General features: G+C 37.7%; 1 protein-coding gene across 1 annotated transcript in view; it reads right to left on the reverse strand.

Annotated features, from left to right (window-relative positions):
• LOC131034450 (tRNA ligase 1) overlaps nucleotides 1-18,153 on the reverse strand; it is a 247,865-nt gene that overhangs the window by 147,014 nt on the left and 82,698 nt on the right. The window contains exons 12-14 of the mRNA XM_057965948.2: nucleotides 16,506-16,666; nucleotides 16,218-16,249; nucleotides 15,547-15,728 (exon numbers count right to left, since the gene is read on the reverse strand). Of these exons, the coding sequence (XP_057821931.1) occupies nucleotides 15,547-15,728; nucleotides 16,218-16,249; nucleotides 16,506-16,666 (375 nt within the window). The remainder of the gene's footprint in view (nucleotides 1-15,546; nucleotides 15,729-16,217; nucleotides 16,250-16,505; nucleotides 16,667-18,153) is intronic.

Genomic DNA, 18,153 nt, shown 5'->3' on the forward strand with positions numbered 1-18,153 from the left:
CCTGCCAAAAGCGAGTGCTTTTGCATGGTTGGTAATTGGTATTAAGGGGAAGAATCCTTACAGGGGATAGACTCACTAGGATTGGTTTCTAGGGTCCTTTTCGGTGTATGCTTTGTAAAAATAATGAGGAAATGCTGAATCTTCTTCTCCTATACTATGAGTATGCAAACCAATGTTGGTGTTTTTAATTCACAAATTGGGGTGGCAGATTCCATGTCCATTCTCTCTTCTTTAGATGTTTCAGGGTTGAAAACTAGATAACAAAAAGTCAATTTTCTCTAGTATATGGTTGATAAGCCCGTCAGTTGTTATATGGGAGATAAGAAAAGAAAGGAGCCAGAGCAAGAAGGAGAATGTAAAGAGAATTCTACTCCAAATTGAGAACTCAATTACAGAACTAGTTAATGCAACTACCACTAATTTCAATCTGGCCAAGCATCCATTTAACCAAGGAGACAACATAATCAAGAAGAAGTGGTGGTTGGTGAAAGTTTCACTTGTTAATGGGCAGTCATGGGTGAATCCATTGGGTGGAAAGGAAATCAAAACTGAATGGACTAGACTAAAAGAAGGATGGATTAAAGTAAATTTTGATGGGGCCCCAAAAGGCAATCTGGGGCCTTCGAGGGTAGGGGTCGTGGCTCATGATTGGAAGGGCAAAATTGTGGCGTTAGGAGCTCGGAGGTTAAAAGACAGGACTAATAATGAGGCAAAGGCACAAGCGGCCTATTTAGTAGTAGACCTAGCCAACAAGTTATCGATTTCAAATCTCCACCTAGAGGGAGATACGCAAATCATCATAAACACTATTATTAATGGACATTCTCAGATATGGTGACGAAATAAATGGATTAAATTAATTAAATCTAAGTTAGAAACCTTTAATTTTTTTGAAATCTCCCACACATTACGAGGTGGCACTTAAGTGGCAGATATAATCTCCAAGTGGAACGTGACATTGAAGGATGGTAATTATGATTTGGTGTGGGACGATTTTCGAGAGGTGACGATGGAGGAATTATCATTATGACCAACATTCACCAACTCTATGTTGTATGGGTCATTAATGAGAGCTGGTTTTTCGAGCAGGTTGAAGCGTGTCGGGAGCATGTTATAATGGCGATACATAGAATGTCACCACCACTTTTCTTTTCACAAAGTCCAGTCTACGAGAAAATTTCAAGAGGCTATATGGAGGCCAACTTCAGCCTCAGGTCAAGGAAATGCTAGATTTCATTTTTGGGAGAGATTTTTGAGCATTGTATGAAGAACGCATTTTAGTTCAACGAACCCATGTTTTACCAAGTGGTGAGGATGTTACTGGAGGATGAATTTATGAAAACAAAATATAAATACTGCTCCAATGTGGACATTGTGTCAATGGTGCTAGCATGGTGCTTGGAACTGGGCACAAAGGAGGATGCATGGTGGATTATGGAGGCTACTCTGAAGAGAAAATGGTGTCTGCGTCTCGGCGATTTCATCTTAATGCCGAAGTCGGGTGTGCAATTCATTGCCAAGGGTGGGGAATGGGTTCATGTTGCTTTGTTCACTCCCCCACTCTGTCCATTCTTGCTATGGAGTGCTACACCAAACAAGGAAGACTAGCATGTAGAGGCCAAAAATGGGTTTTGCTTCTTGAAAGAATACATCCAAAGCTGAGAGGAGATGTGTGTGGAGAAGGAAGGTGGACTCCAGCCAAAATGTAAGCATATCAAATTTGATCAGGAGGATTTCTGGGTTTTGAATCCAGATAAGAAAAGTAGTGTTTTAAGGGGTTAGGATGTGATGAATTCTAAATTTTGATCATACTATTGACCACTGATATGTGAATTAGAATAGGTAGAATTTAATCTTTAAGGCAAATATTTTGTTGGGGGGTGATAGTTTTTTGACAATATGTAGATTTCAATTATGAAAATTGTTTGAGTAGATGGCTAGACTAGTTTGGAAAATGGACATGATACTTTTTATCAAATGTATACTTTTTAAATATTAATAGAACACCATCAAACTTTACTGATAAAAAAAAAATGATGAATCTCATCTTACCAGATTAGCAACTTATACAAGGCAATTCATATTGAATTATCAAAGGCATAGGAAAAATGCAATGAAGAATCATATGGTTCAATGGTTGCGGCCTGAGTCAAATGTTGCCAATTGGAGGAATTGATTATGTGTTGCATTGATGTTTTGTCATTGATGGCAACACCGGCTGTTTTGGTTGTTTACCGGCTTCCGGTAGAGTGGTTGGTTTATGATATTGATCCGGTATGCTCCGATACGCTTTGATTTACGGATTTGGTTTAGATTTGTCATTCATGCAATTTAGATGGGTATCACGATCAGTTGGTTCGGGATTTGATGATTCAGGAGCTATCATTTGTTCTAGTAAGCCTTTTGGTCACTGGTAAGGGTTCTACCGGTAGAACTTTGTGATAAGTGGTGTTGGCGCGGCTGGCTTTCGGGATGCTGTTGGTTATCTTGTTTGTGTTCCTATTGATCGGTGGTGTTGGATTTTGGGTCCGGACCTAGTGCTATCTTATTTGGCTAGGTTATGGACAGGTTTGTGTAACGTATTGGTGGATGATCCCGATGCGTTACCGGTTGGGTTACTGATTGGATTATGTTGTTTCGGTCTCAAGCCGACTTGGTTGATCATTTGATTGCGGGTTTAAATTATGAATTTATTGTATTATCTTTTAGGTGGTCGACCTTATTGTTTAGGTCCTGTTGGTGTCTGTTTTATCATCTACCAAACATTAGGATAGGATACTGTTGTGAGGTTTTCACACATCGCCCCATTGCAAATGGGGACCCCTATTTTTTTTGCTTTTTTAGGGTTTGTTTTCTAGGTCTTTTAGGGTTTTGTCAGTTAGCCGTTGCATTTTGAGTGTCGCCAAGGGGATCACTTGGATAGCAGGTCCTCCTGGAGTGATGTCCTGATCCTGAAATTTGGCTAAGTCTGAAAGTCCTGATCCTGAAATTTGGCTAAGTCTGGAATGTCCTAATCCTGAAATTTGACTAAGTCTGGAAAACTGAAAATCCTCCAAAAACTAGATTTTGCAATATAACTCCTGGAGGTCTGAAACCACTCTCAAACATCCTGAAAGTATATATGGAATATACTTTTCTTATACTTAAATGTTATATTCCATAAAATTATCCTGACAAAGAGTTCAAAAAGTCAAATTTCACTCCTGACCCTCAGAGAGGGCCCACAGCGAAAAATCGCTCCTGACCCTCAGAGAGGGTCCACAACGAGATTTTGATTTCCTTCGTTTTGTGATGAAAAGAGACCAAGTTTTGATCATGAAGGGGAAATGAAGGACTTTCTCCACTTGAAATGATGAAGGACCTTGTTGAAAACAGAAAAATCGCTCCTGACCCTCAGAGAGGGCCCACAGCGAGAAATCTCATAGGGGTCATTGCTAGCCTTATTTGGTCGATTTGAGATGTCAAAAGCATGGTGAAGGATAGAATGAGCATAATAAGGTATCTAGACTTGATCAAATGAAAAATCGCTCTTGACCCTCAGAGAGGGCCCAGAGCGAAAATGTTGAAAATCCTCATTTTACCTTACAACAACGAAACGAATTTGGATGGAGTGGTCGAAGATGATAAATTGAAGGAGTTTTGCCCAGGAAAGGAAAAATCGCTCCTGACCCTCAGAGAGGGCCCACGGCAATTTTCTTTATGTGCACATTTTTGGACCTTTCTTGGACATGAATTTTTATTCATAGCAAAGAACAAGATGACATCTTCCTTGGCAAAGTAATTTCGAGATGAAAAGTGAAGCATTTTGGTCTAGGTAGCAAAAATCGCTCCTGACCCTCAGAGAGGGTCCACAGCGAGATTTTCAAATATGCATTATTCTTGCAAGATCAAAGTGTTTTTATGATTGGAAGGGATGAAGGAAAACATGTTCTATCCGTTGAATATAATTTGGAGGATCAACACAAGATGAAATCAACCTAAAATTCAAAAATCGCTCCTGACCCTCACTGAAGGCCCACAGTGAAAAATTGCTCCGGACCCTCAGAGAGGGCCCACAGCGAGAAACCTAAAATGGGAATTTTTCATCCAAGTTTGAGGAAGGCTAAGGTTAGACATGGGTTTGAAACGATGTTTGAAAAGCCTTGAAGTGAAAAGGAAATCGTTGAGAATCAAAATTTTGAAGGTAATTACAAAAATCACTCCGGACCCTCAGAGAGGGCCCATAGCGATTTTCCAGTTTTCTCTCCTTTGTTTGAAGAATTGAGACAAAATCTTGCTTGGACAGGAGGAGAACGTGATGTGTTATGCCTTGGAGGTGATTTGAAGATTAAAAGATAAAGGAATTTGCCTAAAACCAAAAAGTCGCTCCTGACCCTCACTGAAGGTCCACAGCGAGATTTTCAAAAAATGCATGTTTTCTTCAAAATGGTGCAAGGCAGGGTTAGGATAAGGAGAAGCAACCTCCAACAACATGATGAATATTGTTTTGCCTTTGAAACTTGAGGATTTTGGTCAAAAAAATGAAAAATCGCTCACCCTCAGAGAGGGCCCACAGCGAAAAATCGCTCTTGACCCTCAGAGAGGGCCCATAGCGATATTGTTGAAAATCCTCATTTTACCTTGCAACAACAAAGCGAGTTTGGATGAGATGGATAAAGGAAGGATGTTGCTTAATGACGAATGAAGTTTCAATGAAAAATGATGAAGAATCAAGCCTAAAATCAAAAAGTCGCTCCTGACCCTCAGAGAGGGCCCATAGCGATTTTCCAGTTTTCTCTCCTTTGTTTGAGGAATTGAGACCAGATCTTGTGTGGATAGGAAGAAGAGATGATATTTTATGTCTTGGAAGCAATTTGGAATCCAAAAGATGAAGGATTAAGAGCAAGATTGAAAAATCGCTCCTGACCTTCACTGAAGGTCCAGGGCGAAATTGGTGATATCCTTCATTTTTACATTATTGAGCGTTGATATTCCTTAAAATTCACCAAGTTGCTAACTTTGAGGCCTTTGGAAGGGCTAAATCAAATTTGCATTAAATTAAAGGCATTTTAATTTAATAAATTAATTTTTAGGCCTTGAAATAATCAAAAATCCACTTTGGAGGCATTAAAATTAATTTTCAAATTTTAAATGAAGGTGAGCGCTCAAATACATTTATTTGCTTTTACAAGCAAGTCGGCCTTCTTTTGAGGGGGATTTTATTTCATTTTCATTTCCCTTTTGGCAAGTCGGCCTTGGAGGGAATCAAGGTGAGCGCTCTATATATGAGTGATGCTTTGTTCAAGTTTAATCATTTATTCATCCTTTCCTAAGTGCGAAATTGGAGAGCTATTTGAGGGGCGAAATCCAGAGGTTGAAGTGCAATTTGGAGGAGCGAAATCTAGCTAGAGTGGAGCGAATTTCTACTAAGTGTTGAAGATCAAAGAGGGTGGAGTCTATTCTTTTGAAGCTAGAGGAGGCGCAATTCATCCAAGGGAGAATTTTGATTTAAATTTTGCCTAGCAAAATCCATTTTTTGCATCATTTCTTAGAGTTTAATACTAAAGAGGAGGTATGGCAAAATCATCTTGACACCCTTGTTTAAGGTTTGATTTTTGGACATTTGTTTTGGAAAAATCTAAGTATTGCATGGTTAATTAAGAAATGATAACTCAAGATTTATCATGAAGTTTCCTAATTAAAATCTTAAATCTTCCTTTTAAGTTTAATTTCTAGACTTCAAGATATATTACTAATTTTGAAATGTTGTGTAGGTATCAAGATGGCGACTCCAAAGCCCGGAGGATCTACAAGTCGGCAGGTTCTCATCAAAGAAGATCCGGTCCAGGACAAAGATGATCTCCTCCAGCTCAGTATCATCAAAGAAGATCAAGCAAGGATAAGGGCGACCTCCTCCAGTCTAGCATCGACAAGGACGACCTTCTTCGGTCAAGCATCATCAGGAATAACTTCTTCCAATCCAGCATTCCAAGGCGAGGTACATCAATCGTCCTGCACATCAAAGAAAAAAGAAGTCAAAGCAAGGGTTCGTTGAAGAAGCAGATAGTTCCAGAAGAGTTAATTAAAGCTAGCTTCTCAGCATCACCAAATTGGATATCTACAAGTTACAAGTGTCAGACGAGGTGGCATCCTAGTCATCACTCCTCTAGTCGGATAGGTCCACCTCAGCGTGTCCAGATTCAATGTACCTAACTCATGGGAGGTGGCAAAAACTTCGATGTACCTACCCCAGCTATCTATTGGTCGAATTTTCTGGAGACAACATGTGTCCTAAAGATGTAATTTTTCATTGGTCAAGCATTAAATGTTATGTAATGGTTGTAACAAACCCTAATTAGGGTTTTCATTATTGAATCTTGGCCATTGATCTCAAATTGATCTTAGCCATCGAATTGTATTGTGGGCACTATATAAGCCCCGACTCTTCATTTTGTAAAGGCAGTTGGAAGCAGTTAGAAGGTAGGGAGTGAATAGTTAGAATAGTGAATTAGTCAGTTGATAGAATAGCAATTAGAGTAGAGTAGAGAGAGAAGGCAAAGATTGTTGCCAAGGTGTTGTTGTAAAAGACTTGTAAAACTTCATTGAAGAAATGGTGAAATTCATGGGTCGATTCAACAATTTGCATGGTCTCTATACTTCTCATATTTGATTTCATGTTATTAGATGAGTGAAAGAAATGTGCTTGATTGATGGTGAAATTCGTATATCCATACTACTAGTAGTTTGTTGATTGCAGACTTGCCTTGTGTAGTCAACTGGAATCATTCAGCTTAAGCTTAACTTCAATTGTCGCTTCTTCATTGATATGCATCAGCGTGATGGTGTCTATGCCTGCAGTGATGATTTGAACATCATAAAGCTTTCCTTCGAAGATCGCACTAACCTTGTAGAGATGGTCCTGGGATGTCAAAACAAGACTTAGTTAGAATTTCATCAAAGATCATTCATTGCTCTTACATTCTTATCAAAATTAGATCCTTTCCTCGCCCTTGTCCTTTTTCCCTTTTTTTCAAATCTAAGCTAGTAAAATCTTGTGATTCTAGCAAATCAGACGTTTAGGTCATTGAGTGTAAGTCCCCTTGTGATTCTAGCAAATCACATCATACCACAGAGAGCTTATCCACACATAGAGATCCTATAGAAAAGAACCTTGAAGTCATCCCGATTGATCCTTTTACGACATCTTCAGCATTCAAAGACTTTACTCAAGAGAGGATAAGGTACCCTTGGGTATTTTATTCTGTGTTTGCATGTGCATAAAAAACACATCAACAGATACCCAAAGGTATTCTATCCTCTCCTGAAAAATCACTACTGATTCCAAGTCTATATGTGCGAACAAGCGACTTTAGTGGAATAGCTTCTTGGGTAGTGTATGCTGAAATTTCAAGGGGGACTTACGTTTGACAAGTATCTTGAACTGCTGGACTTAGATGGATTTAGCAATTTTAGGCTCTTCTTTTTTTGGTGAATTTTCTGGGATTTAGACTTTCAAAAGAAAGGGAAAAAGGGATAGGGTTTAGGAAGGCTAATCTAATCCTACGAATTTCGGAGACGGTATCAGCTAGGTGCTCTCGAGAAACCAAACCTTGCTTCGCCACACTAGGGACAACTACACAAGGCCGGTGCAATCTTCAATGGGTTGTGCTTATGATCGAGATGTTGGGATGCACAGGGGATGGGCTCAGACTAACTTTGCACGGTAGAATGGAAATCATCCATTTACCAAAAGTATGAGCGGAGATACACCATCAATTGACACTTATCAAATCCTTCATTCAAATTAACAACAATGAAAGCAAATCTAAATTAATTCTAACTAAGTGCTGAGGCAATTGAAACCATGCAAATCATTCAAATAATAGAGATTACAAAGCAGCGCACATGCAATATATTATCTGGAAATGACCTTAAGCAACAATACATCAAAAACCTCACCCTCTCCAAATGAGAGGAGGTAGCCTTATATAGTTTTCAAAAATAAACGAACAGCCGAGATCAAACAGTGATCAAGGGCCCAGATTGAAGGCTATAAACCCTAATTAGGGTTTCCCAAAACTAACTACCCTCGACCAATTACATTTGGGACACTTGTCCTTCTTGCTAAATATGAACCATCAATGAAAATAGAAGGTTGTTGCATTGTGAAGTGTGCCCTTCTAGAAGCTTCTGGAAAAGTCAGGTTCATCGAACCTGGGCATGCTGACTTGGAGCGATCTAATTGGTTGGAAAATGACGAGGCGCCACCTCAACGTGTTGGATGTCTTCCTTGAATTCTCCAATTTGTGTCAAGAAATTGTCCAAGTATGGAAATTTGATTCCTTCTTGTCACCATTTGATTCTGCTTGGGAGCTCGTCTTTTTTTAATTCCTTCAGGAGATGAAATCCTTCAAGAAGTTGGAAGTTTATCTAACTTTTCCATATTTTCACCAAGTCTGAGAACTTTTCTTTCTTGATGCCTTGAGATTCTTTCAAGTGCCTCGAATTTGGAGAAGAAATCCCCTCATGAAGTTTTTCTCATACTTAGCCAAATTTTGGCCCTCTCTATACTCGGACGAACCTTGCTCGTGGTCATGTCTTCAATTCTGAATTTGGCTCGAAACTCCATTTGTGTTTTCTGTGACGATCCTGCCTTCAGCTACCAATTTATGTTGCGTGGGAGGAGGGTTTAAAAAGCTCTGGGTAACCCCTTGCAAATATGAAATGATGGGATCAAGCTGTTCAGGCATACGTTGTGATCATGTCCTTCTCGATACCCTGACATGCCTTCATCATAATTGAGGAAATTGGAATTTTCTTTGTGAAACATTTCCCATACTTAGCCACATTTTGGCTATCTTCACGCCCGAATGAACCTTGCCTGTGAACTTGTCCTCAATCTTTCGTTTGGCTTGAAACTCCAACTGCGATCTCTATGATGATCCCGCTTCTATTTCCTCCTGCGACCTGTAAAACCAAAGGAAAAAAAGTTTCTATCTATCTTGGATTAAAGAAAATCGAGGCTGCGAATGGCTAAGTGTTTGGAAAATTTCACTTCATTTTCATACTTAGCCATGAGAATGGGATTTTCACATGTAAATTCTCCAACCTTCAAGATAACTGTGATCACAATCCAACACCAAGTGCTATAACTCCGAAAATTTCTTATACTTAGCCAAAAAAATGATTTTCCTCCCTTACAAATTCGAACAAATTCACTTAAAATCATTTCTCAAACTCTGGAAAAACTCAGAAAATACAAAATCTGCATCATGAATTTAATTTCACCTTCAAAAATACTCAAAAATTCAGGAGAGATTCAATAATTCATCCTTATACTGGTTGTCTTTCTCCAAAAATCTGTGAAACTTTTGTCAAAAAGTTTATCCAACTTCCAGCAATATCCAAAACTTTCTCCAAATGAACTCCAAACTGAAAGTATTTTACTATGCTCTCCTTAATATTTTCGAACTTCTTGGTGTAGAAATGAAGTTTACAACGAAGTATTTGTAAATAAAGTTAAATCCTCAATCAGAAACCCTTAAAATCTTCCAAATCATGTTTCCAATTTTAACTTCATTCTTTTGGAAAGTGTTGTCATGTTTCCAAATTCGAAGAAAATATCTTCCAAAAGTTTCCAATTTGGCTATAAGTTCGAAATATTTATTAATCTTCCAATATTCTCTTTAAAAAAACTTTCCATTTTGGATTTAAGTTCAAAATCCTTATCAATTTTCCAATATTCTCCTTTTAAAAACTTTCTATTTTGGATTTAAGTTCAAAATCTTGAAGGATTTTCATGACATCACTTTGTATTTTTGTTGATTCTGTTTGACTTTTATGTGTAGGCGGACTTTTGGAGGCTTACCTTCATCTTCCTCAAACTTGGGCGGACTTTCCTTACCTCTCCAAGGCATGGCGGAGTTTGAGAAGGCTCTTCAACATCATACTTAGCATCTACTTCCTTGGGCGGAGTTTTGAAGGGTCCCTTCAACATGGAGGGCGGACTTTGAGCAAAGCTCAATCAAGGCGAATTTTTGGCTAAGGCATAGGGCGGACTTTGGAACACACCCCCTAGGCGGACTTCTAAGACATCTCCAACATGGGTGGACTTCTAGACCTTTGCATCATTTTGCTAGGGTAGGGCGGAGTTTTGATGGGTCTCCAGCATATGGCGGACTTTGGACTTCACCCCTTGGGCACCCCACATACATGGCGGACTTTAGAGTGTTGGCCATCATGGCCTCTTCCAAAACATGGCGGACTTTGAAGGGTTGGCCACCAACATGGTAGGATAGGGCCGAGTTTTAAGACCATTCACTCAGCAGCACCTTGGGCGGAGTTTTGGATGAGTCTCCTTACCTTGGGCGAACTTTGGACTTGGTTCCCACATGGCGGAGTTTAGAGAGTCCTAAGACATGGCGGACTTTGGAGGCCTCTCCTCATGGCTCTCCCTAACATGTGTGGCGGACTTTAGGCTAGGCTCCCACCACTTTGAAGAGCTTGGGCGAACTTTGGAGGTTGCTCTTCAAAAATCTTCCCAACCTATGGCGGACTTTGGAGGTTGCTCCTCATAGGCGGACTTCTAGACCTCTCCATCATGTTGCTAGGGTAGGGCAGACTTCTAAGGACTCTCAATGCTTGGAGGGCGGAGTTTGGACAAGGCTCCCACATCTTCTTTTCTCACTCCACAAGGCATAGGGCGGAGTTTAAGAGGCATGACCACCAATTGACATGCTTGGGCGGAGTTTTGATGTCCTTACCATCTTCACCAACAAGTTTGGGCGGACTTTGGAGAGTCCACAAGACACGGCGGAGTTTTGAAGCCTCTCAAGGCGGACTTTAGGAAGGTCTCCTTGAGGGCGGAGTTCTATGCTCCCTCTTCATAGCCTCTCAAACATGCATGGCGGACTTTAGACACCTCTCAACATGGCGGACTTTTGGTCTACCTCCCAACATGGCGGACTTTTAGACATCTCCAACATGGGTGGACTTCCAGACCTTTGCTCTTCAAGGCGGACTTTTGGAGGCTCTCAAGAGGGCGGACTCTATATGAAATATAACATTTAAGAATAAGTTATACTTAAGTTATATTTCATATATATTGTCAAGATGTTTGAGAGTGGTTTCAGGTCTCTAGGACTTATAATGCAAAATCTAGTTTTTGGAGGATTCTCCAATTTTCCAGACTTAGTCAAATTTCAGGATCAGGATGACATTCCAGACTTAGCCAAATTTCTTAGAAAAAATTCAAAATTTCACAGCTTAATCAAATTTAACTGGATTAACTTGAAATTTGAAATCCATGCCTAGGTGGATCATCTGAGGCATCACGCCCCCTAAAATCTAGGGATTTGGCTTTTTAGGTCAAAACTTGGAATTTTCGAGTCCCGGTCGAAGCTGGTCAATGGTGCAAGTGCAAACCCTAGGTTCCCATTCCGAAAAAGCAAAAAGCAGACATCCCTAAAAAATAGGGAAAACTTTCTAAAAATAGCCATACCGGGGATTGGGCTAAAAACGCCAAAGACGAAACTTCCTAAAAAATAGGAAAAAGCAAAAAAGCAAACTTTCTAAAAATAGAAAGTTGTCCAAATTCGTCCAAATCAATTGCGATCTTCGTCCTTTGGCCTCTCTAGGCACTCTGGTGGTGTTCCCATTTCGGAATCACATAACTTGCAAAAACTATCATTCAATCGTCAAGGCCTGAAATGGTCTGAACTGGACAAGGCTTGGTGAAACTGCAGCAAAAGGTCATAGGACACTAACAAAACCCTAGAAAGCAGGAAAAGAGAGGGTCCCCATTTGCAATGGGGCGATGTGTGAAAAAGGTCACAACAGGTCCTAGGTTGGTATAAATGTAATGTAAGATCTCTTTGTAGATCGTGGTGATAGGTTATGGATTATCTGTGTGCGAATAAAGTTGTAATCATATGCAGAGGATTTGATCGATCATAGGTGATCGAATTGGGTTGGTGAAAGAGGTTTAAGACCTCCAGTACTGAGCTTAACCGGAACTGTACTCAAGCATAGGAGATGCTACTCTTGCAATTCATTCTTCTTTCGGATTGTAGTCTGGATTTATTTTGTAGTCAGTGAGGCTCCTTTTGTGATGAGCAGTGCGCTCTAGGTTGTTGGCCTTCCTGCATGTGCAAGCCCCTCTTATTGTAATCACATACTTACTACAGAAGTATTATCTGACTATGGGTAGGCTTCCCACCATGGTTTTTCCCTTTACTGGGTTTTCCACGTACAAATCTTGGTGTTATCTTTTGTGGATGGATGGTAAATGTTTTGTGGTTTATATTTGTGCTTAACTGTTATATCTGCTATTCCGGTAATAAGGACTTAATGCTTAAAGTTCTATAGTTTGTTGACAACTACTTCACACCCCCCACCCCCTCTCTCAGTTGTCCTCCGGTTATCTGAGTTGTCTAACATCAAACTCCAAGATTCAAAGAATGTCACTTCTCATGTGCCTATGGTAATGGAGCCATTTAAAACTCAAGTAAGCAATTTCATATGATCCTAGTTGGCTTCAAATGTATCTTTTGTAGAAGGGATGCCATTAAAATAGGGAATGCATTCCATGAAAATGAATTTGTGGCAAAAACATGTACATGGGGGACTGAATTCATATCCTTTACAAAATAATATGCACTATAAGAAAACATGTGAATGCCACACAAGAAGTTTTGAGAAAGATTGGAGAGGTAATCCTTTCATTTCAAGAGATTATGTTTGCATATTTGCTATGTGGGATTTGGTGCTTCTATGGATTTTTATTTGCTGCTCCCCTATTGTGCTCCTACTGTGTTAAATCACTCCATACAATTGTAATTGATTATTTTCAAGTTGAGATGAAAGATGGATTAGTTGATGTGTATTTCAAGTTTTCAACTATGTATATCTTAATGCTATGAGAGTGTACATCAACTTCTATCAGAATAAGTTGGCCCAAGTGTTGAGGTATGAATGTTTTTGCTGTATGATGTTAATGGCTGCTCTATTACTATATCTTGGCTCCTAAGCATCAAGCCATAAGATGGAGACATCTCTCAAGCTAGGGTAATGTATAAGTTTGTTATTGTAAATTTCTATATTGTGCATTTCAAAAATGTAGAGATAAGAGAAGAAATTTTCTCCTACATGTATACTTGCTATTATGAACGATGTATCGATTGTTATTATAGTCCATTATGTTGCATAAATCAGATATATATTATTAGTAAAAGTTGCAAAATCTTTTGGTTCAGCTTTCCTTATGACAATGCACATACACAGTTGAGGAAATAGGTTGCAAAAAAGAGATTATCAATGGAAGAATTGGCTATACCTTGAATATTGTTGCAACAAAGTCACTCAGTTCAAGCCCACACCTTTGAAATTTACTAAAATGTCAGGAAGGAAATTGGATGAAACTACAATTGGGAAGCTCGCAGAAGTTTTTCACAAGAACATTGATAAGCTTTGGAATCACAGAGAGGGCCTCATTAATCTATATATTATAGGGCCTGGATTACATGGTTATTGTTGTATGGTACATGATATTATCTCAAATAGATCTGAGACTTGAAGATCACTTTGGCACCAAGATCTTGGAGAATCAAGATTGCAATTTCTTGATGACAAGCAAATTTGGGAAGGGAGGACTTGTCATGTCAATTTTTCGAAAAAAAAATCAAAAATAGAATCTTACTAAAAATGGTAAGTCTCCACTATCCAAAAATAGTAAGTCCAAGCCCTATGACAATTCGGGAAAATAATATTAATTTAATAGTTTATTTGTTTTGATGAAATTCATATTCGTTAAACAAATAAATATTAAATTGATTTCCTCTTATGGTGGGTATTGGTTTTTGGAAAGTTTTCTTGGCAACTTTGGGCATCTTTGGCATCTATGGCATCTAGTGGCTTTATGGCAGCTGCTATAAAATGAATATATCAATTTCATGCATGTTTCCCCCATGTCGAGTAGCAAGATTTAGGTGACAATTTGTGTTTTGAAAGTTGTTTCATATATGCATGGATTTGGCTCCATTTTGGATTATTCAAGTTGCAAAACTTTTGCTAGGATTTGGCGTTTTTCTTCAGTGGTTGATAAACTAGTAGAGAAGGAGACTGTTGAACGAGAGTTTGAAGGTTTCCATGTGATCTAAGGACGGGAGTTAGAGGATTACCAAGTGATCTAAGATGGGAGTCAAGGATTACCATTGAATAATCTCATTTCAAAGGTTATCACTTCGCTGAATAGTTGAGGTTTTCTTCAGTTTAGAGTGCATGTGTTGCAGAAGTTCATGGCAGCTTAGAGGTCATGGGTTTGCTGCATTTTTTGATATATTTTACTGTTATTTGATTAATAAATCTTTATAGTGGAGTTTTTGTAAGTTTCCTTGAGTTTGTATTTGTTGCAGAGTGATTTTGACTTCAGTTTGGATCTCTATTTATCACATTAATTGCTGCAGATAATTGTTGCTAATGGTAGAAATATTAAATAGAAAATATGTTGTATTTCATTGCAATATTAAATAGCAAATATGTTGTACTTCATGCTGAAAATATGTTAAAAACATTTAATATAAGTTGCACAAAGTTTCATTGCTATTTCTATGAAGTTAGATGAATATCTTTGTTTACCTGATTGGCAAATTGTTGAATTTAATTGAGAAGTTCCTGAGAGTTTTCAAATCTGAGTATTCAAGGGTTTGGAAAGAGAAATTAATCCCTCAATCGATGTCCTTTGCTACAAATTTTATTTAATTAATTTAATCCAAGACATTACAGTTATGTATCAAATTTTAACATGTCAAGTCAATGCAAGACTCAATCCATGAAAAGTAATCTACAAACCAAACAGCACTAGTAGATGGGCCATGAGCAAGCAAACAATAAATGCAATGATCACTTCACACATAATTGAAAGATAATGTATAGGGTAACTTGCTAGGAATAAATCAAAATGTAATACATGTATACCGAAGTTTCATCTATACAAGTGCAATGATTGTGCAGTTGCAAACAAGGGTTGTGCTCCTATGACTGATTAGTTATATAAGGCACAACCACATTTGTCCTAAGTGCGCTGAATTTGGCAGTTCACAGAGAATTCCTACAATGGTAAGGATAAGTGGAAGCTCCAAGGGATATTTAGAATTAACTCTAATGCTACTCCAAGAGACAACTCAATTGAAAAACTGCAACTAAGACAACCACAAAATCTCACTTGATTTTTTCACTAGAACAAATGATGGAAAAAAATTTACAATTCATTACAAGTAAGATGAATCTCAAAAGTATATTTCATTTACTAGCTCATTATTCTCCTACTTGCCATTGTCAATTCTCAATTTACACCCTTCACCAAACATCAAACTTTAATGTATTTCTTCCCATGAGGAATAAAACTAACACATGCCTAATAAAACATTCAAATTTCAGAATTTCACAATTAGCTAAACAAAACACATTTTTCCACTATGACCTCAAAGAAAAACTGGGCAAATAATAAAATGAGGTTATCTGAAGGGATGTCTTGCCCATAATAATGGAAGTTAAGGTTATCGATACAACCTTGTATGTCAAGAACTTTAGCTTAATCATTAAATTCTCAGCTTCGTCAGCCAAATCATCATGGTCAAACATTCTCGTCCCAAAACTAGACTGCATGTGATCTAATAATAAGCTCTTATCTTTAGAGATCTGTGAAGCTTTTTCCTCAGATACTTTAAACAAGTTAATGTCTACAAAGAAACCTGTTAATAAAAGAATGTTGTCAGATTTTGGTAACTTATAGTACAAGGAGCATTGTACCAAATAAATACTGGTTACAATAGTAAACAAATCAAACAACCATCATCACAAAACCCAGAAATTACAGAGAACATTACTGAAAAGAGAAGGGCTAAAAGGAAGTAATTCTTGTTCTGAATAGCAGAAATCCACAAATATCAAAGCTCCATACTCCCATTTGCCTAAAGAATCAACTCATACCAAACAACTCTCCCGATGACTTTTCAAGAGTAATTTATGATAGCCTTTTCCCAGCCTCAAGAATGCAATGTAAAACTCTAAACGATGAGTACCATAATGAACAAAAGGCAAAGTAAAAAATCATTCAATGCAACTATCACGACCTAAAATTTGCATGCTCTTCCATATTGTCATCATTTACAGTTTACTTCCATACCCATTTGTATTTAGAAAATCTACTAATAACGTGAGGATCTCATTTTGATACATACCCCTATATAGAGGCCATAACCCAGGGTGATTCCTGAAAAACAAAGAACCTAGTAAGAAATCAGAATCACAAAAGATACTACAATTCAGTGCTTTATGGATGTAACTGCCAGTGTATATTTCCCAGAAACTCTCTCAGGTTCAATCTATCTTGTCAAAAAGATGAAATACTAAGCAAAACTTATACAAAATGACGTTGTGCCATTTTCATTCATCTACATGAATCAGCTTCTGGATCTTCCAACATCAAACTTTAATGAAACCCCACACAAGAAAAAAGTAAAACAAACCTCATTTCCTTTTGATAACGCCGGAAACCAGAATCGCTATATATATGAACGACCATCTTGAAGTGAACACAATTACTTGACGAATAAGGAAATTTACGAAAGTTATAGCGGCATTTCAATTCAGCTGGAAAGCGTTTTTGACACAACAGCCCTATCATCTCCTGCAACAATTAGGTGAATACGATCGTCATTAGACAGAGAGAGAGAGTGGTTCCATTGATACAATCACTATCAACAGGAACTTTATAGCAATCAGTAGAGAGCACTTTATATCAACCTTAATCATAAGAATTGTTTATTAAAAAATAAATCGGAATATAATCTAAGAAATCTGATAAGAAAGAGAAGTAATACTAATATAATTAGCAAAATTACTTCAACGAATTGATGTAACAAGATGTAAAACAATCATTTTTTCTCAATTTAAAACAAAAATCTAACAATAGGATGCCAACTTCAACCATATCAATTTCAATTCATTTTCTTAAATTCTTTTGAAACAAGGGTGAAATATAGAATCAATTGAATGCAAGGACATAACAATTTTGATCAAAGATGGCTGTCCATAACAAGGATGAACAAAAAACTCCAACAAAAGCTTTGATTTTATTATGTTCATTGACATCAAAGCTGTGAGATTAATGACAAAAACTCACAATCAAACATAAAATTAACTACAAAAGCAAAGAACAGAACACCAGCAAGTTGGTGGTGTAAATAGACATCAAAAGAAACATTAATTGTAAAATATGGTAGAATGAAAGCACATATGCTCATCTCCTTGATATGATGAGATCTCTAACCTCTATTTATATACTACTAAAGATAATTCTGTAAGCTTTGGGCAGGAGGATCCATTAGGGCCCTAACACTAAGATTAGTATAGTACGAGTTACGTATGCAAGTTCCACAAAGAAGATACATATTTTCATATGCAAGTTACACCTATAATATAAACATAACTCAATGGCATACGACTAGTGTTGATAACTCAAAGGCAGTCCACAAAATAAGTTTTCCACACTTTAAAATTCCATTTAAATCTCAACCTGGTGGAGCCAATGGAAGGTGCTATTCATGTTGTTCCTTCTTAATAGAGAGCAAATCAACACTTCCCCTAAAGATAGCTTCTAGTAGCTCCAGCACCCATTGCATTCTAGAAAACTGATCATCTACTTACACAAATAGGCTAAGTTACCAATTCGGGTACGGATACGTATACGGATTCGTGGATTTGGCAAAAAAAAAAAAAAAAACTTGGGTACGGATACAGGTACGTCCGCACATATATATATGTCATCTTATATATATGTTCAAACATCAAAATTATATATGTTCACAGTTCAAACATACAATGTAACTTTCCCATACAATGATACATAAATGATAACAAATAAATCATAAATCATAAATCCATAATTGCCAATGCCAATAAATATTCTGATATTCATATATCGTAAATGTAATATCATATTCATAATTTGCAAAAAAGATAATATTCAAGTTTCAAGTTTCAAGTTTCAAACTGATTCAAGTTTGTTTATACTTTTTTGACCTATAATTTTCATGTTTGGTTATACTTTTTTGACTTTTATGACCCATGGGCCCCGTTTTTGGGAACCCACGGGCCTTGGTTCTCCCAAGTCGG

Source organism: Cryptomeria japonica, chromosome 5 (assembly GCF_030272615.1).
Source record: "Cryptomeria japonica chromosome 5, Sugi_1.0, whole genome shotgun sequence".
NCBI classification, from domain to species: domain Eukaryota; kingdom Viridiplantae; phylum Streptophyta; class Pinopsida; order Cupressales; family Cupressaceae; genus Cryptomeria; species Cryptomeria japonica.